Below are 17,419 nucleotides of genomic sequence, written 5' to 3' on the forward strand. Positions count from 1 at the left end.
AGTCACACAAATGAAGTAATTCGGAGACAATGGGTAGAACTCAAAACAGCAGACAAGATGTGATTGCCACATTGATACTGTGTTTACACTTACTTGGACCTGAACTGGCTCAGTCTATCAGCTTAGAAGATTCTCATCATTTGAGCCACTCATTTACACTTGAGCACAGACCTGATCTGGTTCTGGCCCAGTATTATTACTTTGATAGATTCCATTTTCATTTGCTGGCCCTGACCTTATTTAATATATATCTCAGAACCTTCAACACTACGCGTCAATGAATGATCAACATGACCAAAGAATGCTGTACGAAATGAAGCTGCTAACTCCAGTCCTTCATGCTCCATTGGCTCCCACATTTTACTCTTACTATTTAAGAGGAATGAAAACAATGGTACTGCAATGATGCACAGAATGTTGTTTATACTTTCATAAATGATTCTAAAAATGTTTTCAAGAAGTTCACATATAGTAACAGCATATGACTTTGTTTCATTTGATAAAATACAAGAATATTATGTAACTCTATAGTGAACTCTATAGTTTATGTAAACCTATAGTGAGCAAGTTCCTGCCTGTAAAGACAGTTATATTGTGCCTTCTGGTATAAAAAGTTTGCCTTTTAAATTTGACTTGTGAGATTAATTATTGGTACTTGTAATTGACTAAATTACAAAATAATTGATGCTTATTTACACTTTTAAATTGTAAAATCCCTCAGAAAAAAGACGTTATTAATTCACTCAACTTTCATAAGTCAAAGCCTAAATAATCTTTACTGCGAGGAATCTGAACTTACCCATGCCTCCAAAACCTGAAAGAAATTGGTGGTGCTTTAACCCTTTGCAGTCCATTTATTCAGCGCTTGTCAGGCGCGTCAGGTCTAGTTAAATTTCCAATGCAAACGGGTGGCAGCAGCTGCAGCACTGCTTAGTGGTAACCACTTTAACTCTCTCCGAAAAATGAGGGAAATTATTTTATTTTAATTACTAACTGGACATATTCAGAATCTTTAAATTAAAAACTATTTAGATATTGGAGATCTGGCAAATACATATTTATTTTACAATGTAAATAGTTCAAATCACAAAATGAGTTATTTACTTAAAAGAAAAAGGTGTTATTGCATTTGTATAATTCTATTTCTTTAAGAAATCTCATAGTAGTTCTTCCTGCAGTTGTATCGAGCAAAAATGTATTTGCCAGCACTTTACAGACGTACAATAGACAGCTCTGGAGGAGAGGGTAGCTTCTAGCTGTGGGCTCCCAGAGGTTTCCTTCAGTTAAATTAGGTTTTTTCTCCCCCTAGTGCTTAAAATTTGATTGGCTATTTATTTTAAGAAAATACTAATACATTTATAAATGTCCTGTTTTAATTCTGTAGTGGTGTCTGCATTGCAATTCAAAGCAACCCCATATATTTAGTGCATTAATCACCATCCAATTCCACACAGCTCCTATAATTTGATTATAAATAGTAAGACTTGCTCAACAATAATTAAAATGACACATTAGGACTTCAAAATTATTTTAAAAAGTGTTGTTAAATAAACATTTAAAAAAAAAAACTGTATGGTCAGTTTCAGAGTGAAAATCAGGGCAAGAAATGTATTTTCCGGTACTTCCCGTGTTAGCCCCACCCACTTCCGGGATGTCACCCGAGAACGAGTAATTGTACGAGTACGAGTTTTATTACAAGTACGAGTAATGGGTTCTCTACACACTATTATTCACCTTGAACTCTACCATTTAGATGCTTGAGGCAGAGTTACATGGCAGACTATGTTAGCTGCCAAATGAACCCACAGACAGGAACATACCGACACAGCGGGTCCTGTCTTCATTAAGGTGGTATCCACGGCTACAGGTGATGGAATTCCTCTGGCAGCTGAATGAGCCCACGGTATTGATGCAGACTTGTCCAGAAGGACAGGGCCCATTGACACTCATACACTCATTGATATCTGAAAAAAAAAAAAAAATCTAATAACAGTGTTTATGAAATAATCACAACAGCAACATGCAGGTCACTGCACTATGACTGCAAGGTAATCAAGAATGAGTGAAAGCAAGCTGGAAGGTATTTCCTACAAAAGCAGAATGACTTGGGCATGTCTTGACATGGATTGCCACAACAAGTACTGAGCGCATTTATTTTCGTTGTGAAATGCTTAAGATCATACTTCATGCCTTAGTTCCATTCTGTAAAATGAATGTCACGGAGTCAGGTACTTAAATTGTTAACCCAGCCAGTTAGCCAGCATTACTCAAGAATATACAAAAAGGCACATCTACGCTGCTCTATGTCTTTTTCACAACTGCCCAGTAGGTACAGTAAGCAGTCAGTAAAGGAACATACAACTGGACATTCCTCATCGAGCATCATATCAGTCTCTACTGACAGTGCTTCCTACATGCTAATATATTTAGAAAGAAAGGGGTCAGAGTGGGACAGGAAATAAACAATGATTCATTCACTTCTTATACTTAGGGGGCAGTGTAGAGGAAACATCCCAATAAGAGCTCTTTTCACCCATATAGGGTCTCAGTTTGTACATTTATGACATTCTAGCCCTGAAACCAGGACTGGAAGGGACAACTTTGGCCACCCCTACCATAATTTGTGTATTTCATACAGGAATGACTATACATGTTAGGTAAGATTTACTGGAATTCTTTTGCTAACACCTTTCGTTGTACTTTAATATTTGCTGTATACACAATATGCCTGTGTTTGAATCTTATAACAACATCACCACAATATGAAAACATTTACAGTGCCCGAGAAAAGGCCTAAACTCCACAGGGACCAATTGGTATCTTAAAAATAGCATACAAATCCAATTGAATCTGATTGATTTACTCAAAAATATCAAGCAGCCCCACTCAACTAACCAAAAACCTGTTGAAATGGAAAGTGATTTATACTGTTATTGCATCTGTGAAGTAAGCGAGAGTGAAGTGTAAAATGTAAACACGTCACAAGGATTAGCTCTGTGCTGCCTGTACAATCTCACAGGTTACACATCACTATCTGACAGCCTGGACTGAACTCATGTGCCATATACATATAGACTGACACAATATGGTATCATGGCCAGCAAGTAACATTACACAGATGGAAAAGCATGTATCCTAAAACTTGGGAGTTTTAAGACTTCACATAGGAGATTGCAGGACGAGCACAGGACTGGCGAGATGTGACTTTTACAAAGTTGCCCTGGAGGCCAGGTTACATACAAGTACGTATGTGCGTACAAGGTGTTTGCAACAGATTTTATTTTTTTTAATGAAAGAATCTTTAATGGCAGTGGCAATGTTTCACTTAAGCACGTACAATGCACTGTATACATATTGGTTAGTGTGACAGGGATGGCTGAGTGGTGAAGTCAGGCCAGAAGCAGGAACAAAACACAGGCATGGTACTGCAGGGCAAAAAGGCGCTGTGGCACCATTTCTTCAAACAGAAATAAATAAAATATTTAAACAAAACACACTGCTCACAGAAAATTTGACAAGTTTAAACAAAACAAAATCACGAACACAAAAACTGAACACACAGGTCAGGCTGGTCAGATAGCTTTCACTGATCCTATGTATTTTTTTTAAGTTTTGTTTTCAAACCAGGCTCGCTGTCATTCTTCCTCCGAACACCCACCCAGAGGGGTTAACTATCAATTATCTCATTATCCCTCGGCCACAATCTGCACATTTTTAAAAAAAACATTTTTTTATATTAATAACTGGCAGAGGACGGGCTGCCAGCCTTGCCTCTGCCAGAACACACTTAACCAAAACAAAAACGCACGGCTTTCGCCATCATATATAAATACAATAAGTAAATCATAATAATACAAAACTAATATGCTTTATAGGAGCAGGGCTTTGCCCTGCCCACTTCTCCTGTACAGGGCTCCAAATCGGATTAGCTACTTAGTTAAACAAAATGTAAATTAATATATTAAAAACACCAGAACATGAATCTAATGAAATCAAACTCATAAAAGTAAACCGATTTATATTAATTCTTCCCATTGTGTCTGATTCATTTATTTATCTACAAAAGATGTTACTCTTTAGATACCCATGTTGATTTTACGATTGTCCCCTGGACTGTGTCGCCTGCTACCTACTCATTCACGCAATGGGTTTAAAAAACAAAGTGGGGGGCTTAAGCCTTATGGCCCTGTCTAATAAACAATGGAATCATCAGCATATTAATGGTTTTTGTTCTTACCAATACAGCTTCCCTGAGCTTCCCTGATAAAGCCATCTCCACACTGCATGAGAGGCTTGCATCGGAACGAGCCCTGTGTGTTCTGACAAGCAAATTCTGGAGCGCAGTTGTGAGTCCCAGTTTCACACTCATCAATATCTGAAAGAGGAGGAGGAAGGGAAAAAAACTGTTACATAACACTTTGAATTAAGAACAAAGAATTGAGTACCAAATTACATCTTTTTTTAAAGGTTAGAACTGACTTCAGCATCATTTCATAACTTTGGAATGTTGTTTGGAAAGAAAAATATGCTTATCAACATTACAAAACTAGAAATTTTCAATTGTGTTTCAATTTTTTTTTTTTTTTTTTTTTGTGGCAGAGATGGCTGCAGTGGCGACGTCAGACCAGGGAAATGAAACCAAAAACACAAAACATACAGGGCAAAATTGCGCTGCTGCGCTCGTATTTAACGAATGAAAGATTTAAACATGTTATCAAAACAAAACAGCTCTTGGCCAAAACAAAACACACAAACAATAATGATAATTCACAAAACAATCTCTCACTGGTAGCATTCTCATTTGCATTCGCATTTGCTCTCAACTCCTCTAAACTCTCTTCTATTTAATGAGCCCGGGGTAGGTCTTTTACATTCTGTGGCTGGAGCCTTAATTACCCATTAAACAATTACCTTATTAAGGCTCCAGCCACATTCCCATGTGCTTTAACCCCATCCACACCAGCTACAATATGCCGTCTCAAATAATAAACAATAATGAAGGATGTTCCCGTCCTCCCGCACACAATCAATAATAACAATGATAACAACAACAACAACAAAAACACAAAGGAAAACAAATAGATTAATTAATTAATATACACAAGGGGTGGGCACCCCATCACAAACATGAACAGTTTTTATTGATTCTTTCCAGAATATGAAAGATATTATGCCAAAACACTGAACAATATATTAGCAAATATCTTGCTCTCCAATTCAACATTGATTGAGTAGAGCTGGACACAACTGAGTATGCCTTTGTGAGACAAAACAAACAACCAAAGAATACATTTTACAATTTCCTCTTAATATTTAAATTCTTCTTGATTTTTTATTTTAACTTATAACTTTAATATATTAACTTGTTAACTTACCAGTGCTGCTCCCATTGACCAACACATTGTTTTCCTCTATTTCATTGCCTAGTTGAATACGTTTGATATAACAAAAAAAACAAAGCACTTCAGCCTATTCTGTCTTTCAATGTTTGACTACCAGCTGAAGAACCCAATATCAGCAGGGCAATACTGTATACTAGTTCATAGCCTGAAGCAGCAGAGTTACTCAAACCACTTCTGTGTTTACAAGAAACTTTACTGTTGCTGCATCCTGTGTTCTCCATATCTCAGTAGTTATAATATGTATTTACTCACACATCATAGGTGAATAAACTAGTTGTGACAGGGTACAGTCTACAGGGATCACTGATGCGCGGTGAGCCGAGGACACCCTGGCCGAACCTAGGCCCTCCCTACTCGGGAGGCACTCGGCCATTTGTGCATTGCTCCCTGGGAACTCCCATCCATGGTCAGCAGTGGAATAGCATTGACTCAAACCGGCAACCTCCAGGCTATAGGGCACATCCTGCACTCCACACAGAGTGCCTTTACCAGATGAGCCACACGGAAGCCCCTGCCTAGTTGAATTATGATCCATGATGTGTGATTAAAACTGCTGAAAGAGTCAGCAATATGTTTACAAATATAACACAGTGATATGGACAGCACGGACTACAGCAGGGGTAATGTGATGCCTTTCTTGTAAACTTTGCAAGGTGTTCTGTAACACTAAGTTACAAACTTAAGTACTAGCATGTGTACATTACTTAATTGTGACAAACCAAAAAAGTAAATTTGGGTCTACAATACATCTTTATTCAGGCTTTTAAATCAGTCCCAAGTTAACATAAACACAGCAGCTGGCTGGGTACCCAGTGAGAAACCAGTGGATATGTGTTCCAACAGCAGTAGCTGGAATATTCTACCTGCACTGTATTACATACAGCAGATGAAAGGTGACATTTACCTTGACAGCTGTTGCTGTCAGTCAGTTCATAGCCGGTCCCACAGCTGACTTCCCGCTGACAGCGGAATGACTCCTTGGTATTGATACACCTCTCACCACTGCGGCAGTTATGAGAGCCCAGCAGACACTCATTTATATCTAGGCAAAAGACAAGAAAAAGTGTTACCTTAGTAAGTTTACAATGTTATATCTTATCATCACACCAAAATTCAGTTCTCACTGTTATTTGTCTAATGGTAAAAATATTTTTAAAAATAGTAGCAATAATCTTATATTAGGGAGACATTTTAGGAAGTATTTACATTACATTTTTGAGTTGCCTGTTCCTTGTATTATTATCCCTTAGAGGTCCATTTATTCAGAGCTTGTCAGACGCGTCAGGTCCAACACATCCGCTGTTTATTTTGCACATGCTGTTTAAATTTTTTTTTTCCTTTAGAGTAAAACAGGTTTAAAAGGCCCTGCATAGGAAAAGGACACTCAGTACTGTATCTCCAGCCAAGCCCCACCTCTTGTTCGCTGTGTTTTTCACATACCTCTTCATAGTCGTGCATACTGATAAATCCTCTCCTGATCAATCGTTTTATCACCAAACTCCTCAATAATGCAATCTAAGTCATTATTTTATTACAATAACATCTCAAAAAGCTCTGCAAATGTCTGTGATACTCTTTGCTGAATATGGAAGCAGCTCTCCTTTGTTTGTGTCTGTGTTATCTCTGTGGTGCAAGGGCCGCGTATCTGAGAATTACTCAGATACGGCCCTTTTTTTTCGGCTTCATTTGGCTCCTATTGATCTCACTCAGCCATTGAAAGGTTTTCTTGGCTTTTTCCAGAGAAAAAAATGACTGGAGACCTGTGCCTGATGTCTTTTTGATGATGTCGGACATCGGACTGGAAAGGGAAAATTGTAATGTTGTAATCTACATCTTCATTATAGATAAAGCTTTCATTTTATATTGACAGCTGGAATGGTAGATGTAAATTGTAAGAATGTTACATGTTACATTCTTCTCCCACAAACGCAAATATTAGTAAACTACCCATTAGTACTACACCTTTCTACAGTGTTATAGCCCAGTGTAAAACCCTGTACACATAGGCGTATATACAGGCTCATTAGCAATGGAGCAGTAGAATGTCACTCATGAAATGGGCTCCACTCTGAGCGGTGGGATATGTGACAGAGATCAAATGACGCTTAGTGTTAGATCTCCCATCTGACCTGTGAGGGCACTACGTAGAGGGAACAGAGCACCCTGAACTAAAAGGCATGACACTTTATTCCCATGGGTAGGTGGAAGTCGGCCGGCTAGAAAAGGGTGGAGCTACGGTACTCAAACTCAGTGATCCATATGGGAAACGACGTGGCATCCCTGGATTGGAGAAGCGGATGCGCTCGTTAACCAAGGGGTCATGAGAGAGGGTATAAAATAGAGGTGTAGCAAATTAATCTGTTCTATTGTAAATGGTTGGATTTGACCTTGAAGGAATACCGTATTTTGCTGAAAAGCGTGAGTGTTTGTTTTGTGTTTGTTAGTGTCTGCTGTAACTGTTGTTTGTCTCAATAGACTCCCAGTAACATGTTCCGGAGCTGTAGCGCAAGCCAGCAGCAACCCGGACATCACTTTCACACCAGCATTTCACAGAGGACTGTAATTATACCACTAGCACCTCATTTCACTCACTGTTTTGTGTTTGTGTTTTGTGTTTAGTGTGGGTGTGTAAAACCTGGACTTTTGGTTACGGGTCAAACACGGGAATTACAGTTACGAGTGATACACTCTGCTGTATCACTCCAGCAATTATTATTTAAGGCTCTGGACATTGTCATTATTCGATAAAAGACCCTTGCACCTGAAAGTAATTGTCTGTGTGATTTATATCCGCTCTGCACTGCACTCACCTGTATCCACTTACCACTTTGCCATAGTTTGTTATGAATAGCACATAATGGGATCCAAACAGCTGAGTTTGCTTTAAATATACAGTATGGAAATGGCAAATGGCAAATGGCAAACGCTATTTGTCCCATGAAAACGGCTGCCCAAAATAACCCTGTACGGTATAAGTGGTGGATACTGTATCTGGTTAAAGAAAAAAAAGTCCAGTAAGAACCACCAGATGGCAGTATTTACAAAGAAAAAAGTAGTAAAGACATTTGAATTGAACAAATAAGAGATCTGGTTTTTACAGACAGATTACCACTGAGCTGAGCTTTGACTATCTTACCATATGCATTTCCTTTCTTTGAAGGAACTAAGCTTTGAGACAACAGGGTCCATATCAATGATCGAAACACAGGCAGGTCTTAATACTGCAGATTCTTTGCTGACCTAATTCCAGTGTATTGTTCTTGTATGTAGTAATGTTAATAAATAGGACAATAAGTCAGTAAAGGAGAAAACACAAGCAGAATTAATAGAGACAGCTACAGAGTTATTATGTTTAGATAATTCAAATTGTCTAAAGTATTGTTATCTTGCCATGGCATCCTAAATCTGTTTTTGTGCTATATAATATTATCTCATTCACAGTAATAAAACAGGCATTCACCTCAAAAGGGGCGATAACCAGGTTTTATTTTCAGACCTCTTCTTATCAGTGGCTTGATTGTGTGATTGTAGTGAATCTTGTTATTCTTAGGATGCTTCTTTTTTTTTTGGGGGGGGGGGGGGGGGTTGCACTACAGTAGAAATGCCTATGTATGATACTAGCTTTGAATTCATTAAAACATTTCAACATACACTTGCATGTACAGTCAACAATGTTCATTTCACTTTAGCAAAGGCTAGTATTTGAGGTGCAAAGAATCAATTTACATCATGTGTATGTGTATTGGTGTACTCTGGGCTCTGAGTAGTTTGGCTGTGTGTGTACTACTTAAAAACATCATGCTAAAAGTGTATATGGCAATTCAGTAGTTTTATAGAGGCAATGGTATGAACCACTGGTAGAATGATACCCCAATGGAAACATGTCTTATTTTGACATACCATTCTCAATTGAAAGTTTTCTGTAAGGGTTTTAGTTTATTTCATTTTTTTCAGTAATGAGTGAGGATTCCAGCTCCCCATTTATTTTAAAAGATTCGTTTGGGATTTTCAGCCCAAGCCTACCGCTGACAGTGCTGTTTTAATAAATGTGATGGATTCTCAAACAGCAGGCATTTTGTTATTTTACCTTGTGGAGGCTGCACAATCGGCAGAGTGGACCTGGCCTCCTGTCCCACGACACAGCATGCTCTGTACACCAGCCCACATTCGTAACCCAGCGACAGGTTCTGTTCACAGCTCAGACCTTGCTGCTGTGCTTTCTTTCCCAGGAGACAGCAATTACAACATCTCTGAGAAAATGAAAGTCAATTTGAATCAGGCAAGCACTGACTAGAGCTGGCTATGACACACAAAAAACATGGGGCTCAATTTTACACTGTGGGTAAACTGCCCAAGTAATACATTTACTATGGAGGGGCAGAATAGTGTATCATTTTAAACACATACTGAATGATGCTGCAATGCTATTGATATTTACTATGCTGTTTATTTATTTTTATTTTTTTACTATCAGAGTGCAGCTTTCATTTAGTTTAGTTGTCTTACTGCTTTCAATATGTACTTTATTCTTGCACAAAGAACAACACTCAAAAAGCAGGCTGGCTGTAACAAAAGGCTATTTTAAAGGCTTATACTGTGTACTTCATGTCACCTAGTGAATCCTTCACAAACCTTAATGTTCTTTGCTTCACAGCTAGTGGTGTCAGTGAACAGACTCTCACACTCTCCGTGCTGCTTGGCCAGGTTAACACCTGTTGTACAATAGTTATCATCCTGCGCAGCAATGCAGCACTGCTCTTGTGCTATTCTGCAAATAAAAAGAGAAAGATAATGAAATAACTCAAAATGAAACAGGTCACCCGTGAAATGTGTTTGGCGAGCTTTGTTGGTAAAGCACATGCAGACAAGATAATTACTGTAAAGCATTATATTAAACAAAAGACAGGAAACAAAGACAAGAAAAGCAAACTTTTCTGTGCCAATTTACAATGGTAAAATGTTATATAAACTCATTGGCTTAGCCAACTCTGTCTCTCACTTGTTTTCAAAATCTAGGCTTATAGTAAAAGTCTTTTTGGATGTGCAGTAGCTAGAGTATGGTTAACAGATTACAAGGAGTAAATAGATCTAGCGTTGGTACTACAGGTTGCCTTTTGGGTTTTGTTTCGTGTTGACCGCACTTCGACAAGCCCAAAACAATGACTCAAACACACAAAGAGATTTATTAAGCAACCAGAAAAAATCTGTACCCTGGTAGCCCACTGGCACTGAAGCAGGGGCCTATAGCAGGATTGACTTTGTGGGGCACAGAATGTGGAACAGTTCATGCAAAGGTTTAATGCATTATAAAATATACATACAAAGCAATTTATATTGACCTGTCAGATCCACAAACATTTAACTTGCTTCAACAAGCGAATCTGTGAACATTTTTCAGTCATTTTGTAATAGTGCAAGGTATGCTCCCATTTTTTTCAGCAAGGAGACAAACAATGCTAATTTTACAAACTAAGCTATAAGAAATAAATACAAAGAACTCTTACTTATAAATGGTGTGGCAAAGTGGTGAGTAGATACAGGTGAGTGCAGTGCAGGTACAAATCACACAGACAATTACAAACAGGTGCAAGGGTGTTTATTGAAATTGTTTACAATGTCCAGAGCGTTATGGTGAATAGCTGTAAATAATAAATGATGGAAGCGATACAGTGGCGTGTATCACTTCAGTTTGTATAATCCCACGGGTTTGACCTGCAATCAAAAGTCCAGTTTTATCATCCACACAAAACACAAAGACACAGACACAGTTCCTAGGGTGTGTGAATGAAGTGCTTGTGGTGAAAAAACAGTTCCTAGTGGAAAGTGAAGTGCTGGTGTCCAGGTTTAATGCTGGCCTGTGGCTGCAGCTCCGGATCGTTCTAGTAATCTTGAAAACAGATGAAACAAACAAACAACTTTTTCAAGACAAACTAACAGAACACTTATGGTTTCTTTTAAATGCAGGGACTACTTTTAGGTTGTTTTCTAACCATTTACAAAGGAACAGATTACTTTGCTATGTCCCTATTTTATACCCTCGCTCATGACCCCTTTGTTAATGAGCGCATCCGCTTCTCCAATCCGCAGATACCACGCCGCTTCCCGTTCAGGTCATTGAATTCAGGTACCGTAGCTCAGCTCCTTTTCTAGCCAGCTGACTTCCACCTACCCACGGGAATAAAGTGTCATGCCTTTTAGTCCAGGGTACTCTGCTTCCTTTATCTAGTACCCTCTCAGGTCGGGATGGAGATCTAACACTAAGCGTCATTCAATCTCTGGCAATGTAGTTGGACTACAATGGCTCTACAATGATTTTGACCAAGGGGACAACAGTATCAAAAGGGCAGTTACAATGGTATGAGCCACTGGTAGAATGGTAACAGCAATAACAGTATTTGTTACCATGGCTGGTAATACTATGATGTTCAATGTTTTTATTAGTTTCTTCAAGGAAATGTGAGTATTATAATGATTTCCCAATGGAATTTATCAAAGTTACTGTCTACTGTGTGTGATTTGTTCTCCAAGCATTAAAACCCCAGATCTAACCAATAGAGAAAGCCAGTTATTTTTAGTTTTTTTGTCATGAAAAAGAGTTTCAAACAAATGCATCTGCTAAAGAAGGTCTGTCAGTTAAAGTTCCAATAGCATAATACAGTAGGGTTTAAATAAATTAGTGAACAATTGAAGCCTCATAAATTACTCATGTGCTTGCATGATGGCTCCCGTTGCCTGCCGTGGCAGCCCTGATTTACACGAACTCAAACAAGTTTCTTTGAACTTGAAAACCAATGTGCTTTGAGTTTGTTCTGAAAATTGAAACCAGGTGCCGGGGGTGGGGGGGGGGGCTGCAAATTAGCTCTGTCAAGTTGTTCAACATTGCCTCCCCTCAACCACTCCATTCAGGCCGTTACTCAGAAACCTTTCACTAAAGCTCTTGTGAAGCATTTCATATTGAATCTTTCCAAAAAAACAATTCCACCAAACAAGTCTTTCCTTTTAAGGACAAAGCGTTTGTCTAATTTAATCCTTCAGGTTTCCTGTTATTCACATTGCCTCTCGGCATCATTTCACCTTCCAGGTTTCCTGGACTAAGAAGCAAGTCCATTTTCTCTCATTTGTACACATTCAGAATCTTTTTCGACTGCCAACAAAAATATGTTTACCTTGAAAAGGCATTTTAAGTAACAAAACACATTATTTCTGGTCTTGTGTCACCCTGTCAACCCTCTGTATTCAATTACAGTGGCATTGAGTTGAAAAATAGGACACATTTCCATCTGCACCAGTCTGTGAAACTCATCTCATTTCACTATTAAACTGGGCTTCAGCCAGTTCCATCAGCAGTCTACAATCCAATCTGCAACCAGACAAAAGTCAAAAATGGGCTATATGCAGTTCTCCAGATAAGGTTTTGGGTCATTGAGTAATTTACTCTCCAATTTAGACACATTGTGCCATATTTTAAAGTGTTTACTCCAGTCTCAAAGTGTTTATTTCTTATTTTGTAACATTTACAGTGTTATCAAAATAAGGAGTTAATCCTTTGAAAATACGGACCTATGCGAGTTAAATGTATATTGGGAGAGTAAAATGCAACATTACACTGTAGCCATGAGTAGAGGCAGTCTAGATCTGCAGATAATGTAATTCTTCAGAAATCACAGATTCGCCATAATCTCCAGCTACAACGTCATCATAACCATCATAAACCATCGCTTATGGACAGCAGTTTTCACAGATGCATATTTTCCCGCACATTTGGACTGCTTCTAGTCATGAGTGCTTTTAATAAACACTGTACATACTTTAATGCTAACTTATGGGGTATGCATTAACTACAACCTTACATTTTAACTCTAACTTTACTCTGAATTAATGTGCGAAAACTCAGTCTTAGAATAAAAACAAAAACAATTATTCTTATTTGCTTTATTGACCACAAACAATATGGATGTGAAGCAAACACAGAAGCAGAACACATACAGTGCCTATAGAAAGTCTACACCCACTTTCACAATGTTCACCTTTTGTTGCCTTATAGCCTGGAATTACAATGCATTAAAAAAAAATGTTTTCATTTGTCTACACATCTTACCCCATAACTTCTAAGTGAAAAAAAAATATTGTAGAAATCTGTAGAAAATTTATTAAAAATAAAAACTGAAAAAGCTTGGTTGGATAAGTGTCCACCCCTTGTAATAGCAATCCTAAACTAGCTCAGGTGTAACCAATCGCCTTCAAAATCACACACCAAGTTAAGTAGTCTCCACCTGTGTTAAATTTTTAGTGATTCACATGATTTCAGGATAAATTCAGCAGTTCCTGTAGGTTCCCTCTGCTGGGTAGTGCATTTCAAAGCAAAGACTCAACCATGAGCACCAAGGCGCTTTTAAAAGAACTCTGGGACAAAGTTGTTGAAAGGCACAGATCAGGGGATGGGTATAAAAAAATATGAAAGGCCTTGAATATCACTTGGAGCATGGTCAAGATGATTATTAAGAAGTGGAAGGTGTACAGCACTGCCAAGACCCCCTTTCAGCCAGGCGGGCCACCCAGCAAAGTGGCTGCCACCGCCGGTTGAAAAAACCCAACCTGCCCGTCTTGCAGATGCTACTGTGCCTTTAACAATAAGGATTGATTTTGCTTCTAGCAGACTAGATCAGTTGCGCATTGCTGGTTAAAGAAAGAATCTTGGAACCAGTTGTGTTACATCTTGACTCAACATTTGACCAATCAGAGAGTTGAAGGGGCAGGTTTTCTCTGTTAACGTTTTCGAGAAGCTAAAATGTTAAAAATGAATGCTAAAAAAAAATAACCAATTATTTTCAAAGCAAAAATAGTGACAATAAATGCAGGGGGTCACAATAAGCCGGCAACCTGCAACAGGACCTGACCATGCTACATTGATAGCCTTGGATTAGAACATATATCCCTGTTATTTTACTTAGATTGTTTTTACTTATTACTTATCCTACAATGCCATATTATGTGTGCTTCTCTGTTGTGTTTCATCCTATAATAATTACCATGAATTACTCCAGAAAAAAAAAAAAAAATCTTTTGAAAAGGCTTCTCAAAGCTGAACAATAGGATATGTGATGGAATTATGGCAGTAATTACCCTCTTCAATTGATTGTTCATCATGACAAGATAATCGTCACCACACACTTCCAGCGTAATTTTTAAAAACAGACTTGCTAGTCAGCAGACAAATACTAAAAATAACACTCTACCACTCTACGTCATGAATCAGCATAAAACCATTTAAAAATGCAACATGTTTCGTTTATTCAGAAGAGAAAGGGAGCGCAATGGGTGTGTTTAGCTGTTACAGCCTTCATCAACATTCGACTCGAGAAGTGAAATAAAGATTTACCGTAAGTGAATGCTGTCAGATTTACAAATGAAATATTCTTTAACAGTTTACATTAAGATCAACATTAGTGATTATTGCTGTTGTTTAACATCTGCTCGTAATTTTAAAAGTATTTCACATTCGTAAAGAAAAACTTCCAGCTAGACTTATTGGCAATTAATTACTATTAATTGTAATTATTATAATTACAATTTGCCCTCAATTTTCTCCCAATTTGGAATGGCCAATAGCTTTTCTTCTCATTGCAGCAATTCCCTATATGGCTCAGGAGACACAAAGGTTCCTTTTTCACCCAGGAACTCAAGAGCAGATGCCAGTGAGCTACTGACCTCTGTCTGGGAGCACCTAGCCAGCAGAGTTTGCTGTAGAGCGATGAGGAGAGACAGCCCCTGCCAAGCTTACCTCCCTAATCCACAGGAGCACCAGAGCCTTCAGAGTACCCAGTGAAGATAGGCCTACTTTGCAAAGCCAGGACACACACCTGTGCTGTATGACTCACCCTGGGCAGCTGCGCCGCTGTGCTTCTACCAGGTGAGCCACTCGAGGACCCCTGGTCAATCAACTTCTGAATCATTAACCAATTGGATTTGTGAAGAGTTCAATTTAACATGAAAACTACATAGCTAGCGTAGACAAAAGCATGATTTTAATTTGTATCTTCATGGGAGTAATAACATTAAAAAACTCATTTTTCTTGTGTATATTAAGAAAATAATTATATATATTTTCTCCACAGAGCAGTTCCCAGAATGCATTCATACACATATTTTACTTTTAAATTGATTTTATTTCACATGCCCCAGAAAACAGCTGTATTTTTCAAATTGTTGCCCCCCTCGGGGACAAGGAGGACTGGAGGGGGGGAGCAAGTATTCTGTACATAGTCGTGTCATGTGTGTAATTTAGGGCTTTTAGTAGGAGCTACAGGACCATATTGTAATTCTAATTATCTACCAGACAATGTTGCTTGGCTGTATAATATCATGCTTTTGACACTACTTTAAATGCTATTTTTCTTTGGAATGGGCTCTCTCACAAGGTCATTCAGTTCTTCGAGAGCTTCGAGAGCCAGAAATATTGTTTAATTGTACGTTATCCAGCTCAAGTTACTTGACAATTCTATGATATGATGCCAGGTCTTTCTTTTTCTTAAAACGTCATCAACCCATAATTTTCTTTTTTCGTACCCTCCACAGCAAGTGCCAGTAGAAGGCATTCATTCTTAAACTATGCCTCTCATTCCTCATTACTCGGTGTTGAACATATATAGTCCAAGAAATGGGGTGCTGCAAATTACTTTTATGGCTGTGCTACAGGCACGCCACAGATTTTTCAAATCTTGATTAGAGAGCTTGCAGTATCCCTCACGATAAATCGCTGTGTGGTCTAGTGGCCTAAGAAACAGGCTTGTAATCAAGAGGTCCCCATTTCAAATCCCAGCTCGGCCACTGCCTCATTGTGTGATCTTGAGCAAGTCACTTCCTCCTGGTGTTCCTGTCTTTCAGGTAAGATGTTGTAAGTGACTGCAGCTGATGCACAGTTCACACACCCTAGTCTCCTATTTTGTAAAGTGCTTTGTGATGGTGATCCACTATGAAAGGCTCTATATAAAATTAATTGAAATAATTTTGATATTTATCTGCTGCTAAAGGAAATTAACTGATTTCAAATTGCTTCCAGTGGCAGATGGAAACATGACATATATATGCTTTTGTACTGCATACAGCACAATACTTTAATATGGGAGATGATAGAAAGCAGACTCATAAGCTAAATATACAGTGCCAATGATCAGATACAAGCTATAAGAAACCTAGGCAAGAAACAAAACGCTAGGTCACTGCTTGTTACAATAAAACAACACCCAATACTGGTAGAATTGTACTATGCTGCTGTATCTGTGTACTGATAATGAACTGGGTATAGTAGCCTCTAGGGCAACAAACTTTCTACACATACACAAAAACAATTCCACCAAACTGTTTAAATTGAGGGACAAGGAGAAAGATGACAACGGGTTACTTACCTACACATTTGTGAGTCTGATATAATCTGCAGGGCTGCACAATCCTGCCTCTTACCAGTCCATTCCTGTCCATTTGCACAGCAGTCATCCAGTGAGATCTGCGCATTCACTGCATAAAGAGAAAATGCGAATGACAGGTTGAGCTTAATGTGTGGTTTAACACCAGTAGAGGTATGCCATCTTAACAGCCACTTTTTCCAAGCAGTGCATATATTGTACCGCTTGTATTTTATTCATTATAGTACTGTGACAGGGCAAGGAGCACTGCACGTGAAAAGGGGGCATGGCAAAGCCCTGCTGTAAAATGCATTTGTTTTATATTATGATTTGTTTTATAAAAGTTGCTGGTAAGGAGAACAGGTGTAGCTGTGATGCGGTGCAGGAGTGATAAGCAGACAACTGTGATTCGGTGAATACGTGTTTATTTGTTCTCTCTTCCGGGTCTGGTGACCGTCAAATAATAAATCCCCGGCAAAAAACAACCAGTCCTGGGTGACTGCAGACGTGCAGGTGCTCAGTGCAGTACTTATTCCTAGCGACAGCTCCGGAGGTGTGCTTTAACTGTCTATTTGTGAGACAAATAACAGACAATTACACTGACAGACAAAAATA

At 38.6% G+C, this 17,419-nt stretch overlaps 1 protein-coding gene across 1 annotated transcript in view; it reads right to left on the minus strand.

Moving 5' to 3' along the window:
* The window catches only part of LOC121319577 (fibulin-1-like), a 48,335-nt gene that overhangs the window by 23,839 nt on the left and 7,077 nt on the right, over window positions 1-17,419 (minus strand). Inside the window, exons 2-7 of the mRNA XM_041257155.1 lie at window positions 16,808-16,916; window positions 10,035-10,170; window positions 9,490-9,652; window positions 6,307-6,444; window positions 4,238-4,375; window positions 1,821-1,964 (exon numbers count right to left, since the gene is read on the minus strand). Of these exons, the coding sequence (XP_041113089.1) occupies window positions 1,821-1,964; window positions 4,238-4,375; window positions 6,307-6,444; window positions 9,490-9,652; window positions 10,035-10,170; window positions 16,808-16,916 (828 nt within the window). The remainder of the gene's footprint in view (window positions 1-1,820; window positions 1,965-4,237; window positions 4,376-6,306; window positions 6,445-9,489; window positions 9,653-10,034; window positions 10,171-16,807; window positions 16,917-17,419) is intronic.

This window comes from Polyodon spathula, chromosome 8, assembly GCF_017654505.1.
Source record: "Polyodon spathula isolate WHYD16114869_AA chromosome 8, ASM1765450v1, whole genome shotgun sequence".
NCBI classification, from domain to species: Eukaryota; Metazoa; Chordata; class Actinopteri; order Acipenseriformes; family Polyodontidae; genus Polyodon; species Polyodon spathula.